At 38.9% G+C, this 6,557-nt stretch overlaps 1 protein-coding gene across 3 annotated transcripts in view; it reads left to right on the top strand.

The window, feature by feature from the left end:
* The first annotated feature begins 509 nt into the window (after positions 1 to 509).
* Positions 510 to 6,557, top strand: part of FMO5 (flavin containing monooxygenase 5) — a 31,703-nt gene continuing 25,655 nt past the window's right edge. For 2 of the 3 annotated variants that reach the window (XM_012643464.1, XM_012643462.1), the window contains exons 1-2: positions 511 to 684; positions 786 to 963. In XM_012643464.1, coding sequence (XP_012498918.1) covers positions 829 to 963 — 135 coding nt within the window. In that variant the 5' untranslated portion in view covers positions 511 to 684; positions 786 to 828. Of the gene's footprint in view, positions 685 to 785; positions 964 to 6,557 lie in introns of all 3 variants that reach the window. The other variant, XM_012643463.1, reaches the window with a different exon arrangement.

Raw genomic sequence — 6,557 nt, 5'->3', positions numbered from 1 at the left:
ATGTAAAAATCAAGTTTTCTTTTTCCAGTCTGAGAGGTGAGGAGAGGCTATGGTGGGAGGAGGAGGTGGGAGAGGGAGCAAGATCACCTGTTTTAACAGATCTCCTGAAAGGTAAGTGCTCCCGCACTTAAGCATTTGGAGTAAGACTGGGAGTCCTTGAGTTTCCCTTCACTAGCAGGAGTTTGTCACCTTAAGGCAAAAACCAGGAAGTGAAAAGTAGACGCGGAGAGGCGGGGGAGGACGGAGATAGAGGACCATTCCGTTTCCAAAGAGAGTATTTGAGAGCGCGGGCCACTGCAGGTGAAAAACAGGGAAGTTGTGGGATTAATTTGTTCCGCCCCAAGCGCTGCAGCCCACGTTTCATTCCTGTGGAGGGAGGAAGAATGGGTGCCGCTGAGCGGGCGGGGTGTTGGCTGAAAGGAGGTGGGGCGGGACAGCTTCTTCCCGTTGGCCGTGGCTGTTGTTTGTGCACTGTTGGTTTCTATTTATTTGAAAATAGCCAGAGTCAGAGTGGCCTGGCAGCTCGCAGCTGAAGGATCGACGGGCGATTCAGGAAAGGCGGGGAGTCCCGGTACACACAGAAGAGGGCTCTCCGCTCTGGGTCTTGCGGGCGCAGGGCTCCCCCATCCCTCGCAGAGCGGTTCCCTGTGGCTCAGAGGCCAGCCAGCCCTGTCTTCTCCGAAGGTGTCTCTTGTCGCAGCATTTATTTAAATGCCATGGCCATGGTCTTTCTTGAAAAGTGTTGACTGATGTGTGCTTTCTGTCTTTTGTCATCTTTTCTTTAGAACAAGTGACATTTACCCAGCCCGGTGAGGATCTCTGGAGACCATGGCCAAGAAAAGAATTGCTGTGATTGGGGCAGGAGTGAGCGGGCTCTCTTCCATCAAGTGCTGCCTGGAAGAAGGCTTGGAACCTGTCTGCTTCGAAAGGACTGATGACATCGGAGGGCTCTGGAGGTTCCAGGTACATCCCCTCATCCCTTAATACTTGAAGCCCTCCCTGCATCTAGGTGCATGAAATATTTCGTCTTGTGTCCAGGAATATGATGGGCTTGACAGTGATTAAACCTGATAGAATTCAGCCTGCTGACCTCCTCTCAACAGCTACCACTTCAGGTTTTATGCAGGTTCCTCTTGCCCTAGGCTGGCAGAAAATGGGATGGTTGGTTGCTCATGGTCTGTATTAACAGGTAAATGAGCTAGAATTATCTGCTCGCGACTCTTTCCAGGAACCCCCCTTTTCAATCTTCTGTAACCTTGGTGTTATTACTGTTTTTTAAATTCTGGTAATTCTCTGACAGTCCTAGTCCTCGAATAGACTATAAAATCTGGCCGCCTTAGTTGCTTTGAACTTTCCCTTCCCTTGAGAAGTCCAAAGTCCTGTCTTTGGGATAGGACAGAGTGCACCTGCAACTTGCATATACTGTTTTACATTTGTCTTAATATGCATATCCAGCCCTGCCACTTGTCAGTAACTTACTTAAATGATAGTTACGCTTATTAAATTTCAAAGAATATCAACCATCTTTATTGATCTCCAAACAGATATGCATTGGGGTTGTTTTTAAACTTTCTTAACCAGTGAATAGTAGTGAGGGGCCCCAGATGTGTTTCACATTTCATATCTCATAAAAACCAACACAATGTTGACCAGCTACCTCAATGTGCCTTTATAGCATTCCTTAGTTGAGCAGAAGAAAGTCCTTTTGTATATTGGCTCTGTTTTAGGGACTAACTCTGTTTGACAATAGTCCTTATTCAGATCTAGAGTGGATCCCCTTAACAGCCCATATGCCTCTATCATCATGAGTCTTGGGCATGGGCTAAAAAGCCTGTTAATTAGTTTTTAGTAATTGACAAAAAATTCCACCCTTGAAATCCAGCCACAATATAGTGTAGAGGTTAAGAACACAGTCTTGGGTTCAAATCCTGTTTCTGTCATGTACTAGCAGTATGACCTTGTGCAAATCATTAAGCTTCTCTAGTACCTCTGTGTCTTCATCTTTAAGAAGGGGATAATAATAGTAGCCACTTTGTAGAGTTATTGTAGGGATTAAGTAAATGCATAATTATTTCAGTCATTTATAACAGTGCCAGGTGCACAATGCTACATGTCAGTCATTATTCAGTAGGCCTAGGCTGGGACCCACGCATGTGGTGTCTTTTTGCTAAGCATCCTAGCCAGGTTTGGCAATTACTGAACAGGTACGAAATGAATTGAGGATGGGAAGAGTTTGGGAAGGTATCTATCATCCCGCCTGATTATCAGGTTTCTGTTTTTTTGTTTTTGTTTTTTTTTTTTGCACACTCCCACCCCCTCCAGCCCCCGGCCGGGGGTGGGGCAGTGGCCAGGTTTCTGTTTTTTATCTCCAAAGTGGTTTAAATTTATTCTCTGCTAAAGATTTAACTTGGAGTTTTTTCCTAATTATCCTCTTGGCAAAATTCCAACACTTTATAAACTGCCTCTTTAAAAATAAATAAACTGTGTCATCATAACACTGACTTCTGTTAAGACAGACCACACCCTTGCGATTCTTCATTATATTTCTAGAGCCAAACATGTATTTTCCTCTCTATATTTTTTTTTGACATTTTCAGTTTTATTGATACTCAATTTACATAACAGGCTCAAGTTTTATAAACTGAATTCTGCATCCATACATATTTATTATTAATTTGTAAACCAACTTACTTTGGTAATCTTTGAGGTATGTTATAAAGTACAAGTTTTAAAGAAATATCACAAAAATATTGTGTCAGTGATCATTTTTGTGAATTTAACAGAAAATTTCAAGTTTTTAATCCAGTCACTCCGGTTCACAGCCAGATACTACATAAATCCTTACCAAAAGAAAACAAAGTACCCCCAGGCTAGATGGAATTCACCCAGAGAAACCCATTTTGCCTCTAATCAAGTCAATAACTTTGATTCTCTATATGCATCTCAAAAATGATTTTAACAATGCCATGCAGCTTTGGTGACTGTGGGGAAAAAAGGAAACATTTAACTAAAGGTAATAGTTGTTCAAACAGTAAGAATATAACCACATTATATATATGTTCCAGGGAACGAACGAGCTCAAGAGACAAAAGAATAAAACACTTTGTGAACTTTCCCTAACTCCTGAAAAAAAATCTGATTTCAAGTCAGTTTACAAAGTCCTCATTTTCATGAACCACTTGTATTGAGACACATACGTCTAAAAATTTTTCATGAAAGAGCCAAAGCTTGTGTCTGACTTACAACTTTAAAGCCAGTGCACTTGTATTGGGACATACATGGCCCACAAGTTTTTATTAAAGAGCTGAAGTTTGTCTCTGACTTATAACTTACCAACTAAAACAAGCCACACACAAATATAAAGAATGAAGCCATACATGGCTATTGGAAAGACAGATTATTTTCCTTCTGATGGGTCATTTTCACCCTGAAAGACTGCGAAACTGAAGCCAGGCTTAGTTCAAGGATGTTCTTGATCTGTTACTAAATACCCAGATTTTAACATAATCTTCTGCTTTTGAAAACTCAGAGGAGGGCTCTTCATTTTGAATGTTGGTATCCTACATGTCTCCCTTCTCCTAAATTGACTCTTGCCATTTGACGTACGAAGAGGCAAGATAATCTCACCTCTGATAGCCTATCTGGTAGCTACCTTAAGAAAAAACAACTATTTCTTTCATAAAGATACAACAACACGGCTGAAGAACCTTTCAGATAATAATCATCAACATGCAGATTCAAAAAGTTTGACTGCTGAATTTACATGCTAAATAATGAAGACATTATAATACTTAACCATACATAAACCTGGAAATGTTATGATATATGCCTGAAAACTAATCCTTTAAATTTAGTAATGATGTAGAGGTTTCTTCTTATTTTTTTTTTTAAGACTACCTCTTTATATTTTTTAAAGCTCCCCAGATGATTCTAATACGCGGACAAGGTTGAGAACAACAGTTCAAAGAGCTCCTGTCCCATGGAATTCTGAGAGTCTGATAAGGGGACAGAAGACCCAAACTGTCCTGATTCTTCCATTGAAGAGAGTCATTTTTCTCCTTTCCTCTGTCCTTATTACTGTCTCCAATCCCTTCTTCTCCGATGACTCCACCTTACTTCTCTGCTGTCTTTCTTCTTATATGTACTTCCTACTCAAATATGTGAGTCTTGTGCCTAGGTAGAAAGTATAATTGGTACAAAATTTGTAGAGGGCAGATGTGTTCATCGATGGTAGGAAACGGTAAAATTTAGGAGCTTCTTTTTCTACTCACAGACCAAATATTCCTCTGTGCCCACTCTCTTTTGTGAAGTAGTGGGTTGACACAATGATAAACCCTAGTTAGGATCTAATCAGGTGGTTGGAAGAGGGTTGAAGTTTTTGTTGACATAAGATAATACTGTATTGTGGTTATTGACTTAAAAAAGAATAGGAAGATATGAATATTATCAAAGACATAAAATCTGTGATTCATTTCATTCAGTGACCCCAACATCCCTGCTGTAGAAACGTGGCTCTTACTCTTTGTACTAAACTTTGAACCTTTGGAAGATAGGGACAGACTTGTATTTTTCAGCATGTAATATAGCATTTTATTACAGAGGGACTTTAGACTTATCTGTTGAATGAATGAAAGAATGAAGGATATAAAATTCAGAAGTTAGGAATGTGCCTTCCTTCTCCTCCCACCCCCCGTGCAAACATCTTAATTCCAAAATGATCTCGCCATTCATTATCTTAATTTTTTTAAAAAATGTGTTTATATACAAACAATATATTTAAATAAACTTTTAATTTTAGAGCAGTTCTAGATGTATAAAATTTATTAGGAAAATAGTACGAACAGTTCTGATATACCCCGTGTCCAGTTCCCCAATTATTAACATCTTACATTAACGTGATACATTTTTTAAAATTAATGAATCAATACTGACACATTATTATTAATTGAAGTCCATACTTTATTCAGATTTACTCAGTTTTTCCTAATGGCCTTGTTCTGTTCTAGTATTCCATCTAGGATACCACATTACATTTAGTAGTCATGTCTCCTTAGGCTCCTCTTGACTGTAACAATTTCTTAGACTTTCCTTATTTTTGTTGCCCTTGACAGTTTTCAGGATTACTGGTCAGGTGTTTTGTAGAATATCACTCAATTGAGATTTGTCTGATGTTCTTCTCAAGTGCCATTCAAGGCATCAAGGGTACATGCTATCAATACTGATGTTAACCTAGTAGTAATATGTGCAATGGTTAAAGTTGTGAAAGAGTCTAGAATGTTTCAGGAAAAATTTGGTGACTTAGAAACTTGAGATTCATTAAGGAGAACACTAAATGAGAATTAAAAGGTAGACGGGGCTAGATTGTAAAATATGCTAAGTTTCAAAATCACGAATTTTGTTTTCCATGTAGAATCAGTACAAGCCATTAAGCAGTGTTTTTAGCAGGATACTATGGAGTGGTGAGAAAGATAAATTCTGCATCATGTTGAGATACTATAATTTACTGTTAGGTCTGGTGGAGGGTAAACAGGTGCCAAGGAAGTAGCTAAGGGTGGAGAGCAGGAACCAAATTATAGCCAGGAACCAAATTGCCACTAGGAACTGTTCCCTGGTGGGAACATACATAGCAGAAAGTTCCTAGTCATCTTTAACTGACCTAGAGCTCATTACCGTCTAACTAGCATAACATGGGTGGAGTTTCATGAAGAATTTTGGGGAAGACACATACTAGGAAGGGAAACTGTTACATAGCCAACCTGTTATGTAACATGTCATGGATCCGTTGTATAACCCTCAATCTGTCAATCACCCTAAAGGTAGGAAAAGGCAACCAATCCTGATAGGCGAAAGGCGGGACAAATTAGTGAGCATATAAAAGACAGCCTGCACTTAGACTTCAGGATCTTTCTCCATTCGTGGACACTGGCCCATTCCACTCTCTCTGGAATGTATTTTCACTTTGTGTAGCTTCCTTTCTTACTTTCATTGTTTCTTTTATGTGATAAGTTATGAGTTTTCTCTGTGTTTGTGATCACTCTGTCATCAGCTCCTCTCAGTACCAGTACTCATTCTTGACACTGGGAACCAGGGGACATCCACACAGACAAACGTAACATTACTAAAATATTTACCTATCTGGTAAAGTTGTTTCTAATTAATTGCTATTTTAAATAATATTAAAATGTATATCATCAGGTCTAATAAGTTTAATTTTGCGTAGCTTATGCTATCTCTGTAAATGAATATATAAATGCAACAAATGCTGCAGGAATGCCTTTTAAAAGACTTTAGCCATTTTGGGGGGATATCATTAATCATCATTTGCTAATTTTTATATTCGAATGCATATTGCATCTAAATATTCCTGTATTGGGTTGCTTAAAGCATGTTATAGTTGACATAGTCTTTATTTAGATCTGGGGGCAATAGTTATAATAATAATATGGATCAGCTTTGAACCTAAGTGAATTATTAATGCGGAGTCATGTTTACTGCCCTAGTCTGCTACTGAGAGGAGGTAAATAACTTGAAAAAATGAGTGGATGAAATAATTTGTT

Source organism: Propithecus coquereli, unplaced genomic scaffold, assembly GCF_000956105.1.
Source record: "Propithecus coquereli isolate 6110/MARCELLA unplaced genomic scaffold, Pcoq_1.0 Scaffold197, whole genome shotgun sequence".
Classification (NCBI taxonomy): Eukaryota; Metazoa; Chordata; class Mammalia; order Primates; family Indriidae; genus Propithecus; species Propithecus coquereli.
Note: the sequence above shows the minus strand (reverse complement) of the source record. Positions and strands in the feature narration are given on the sequence as shown.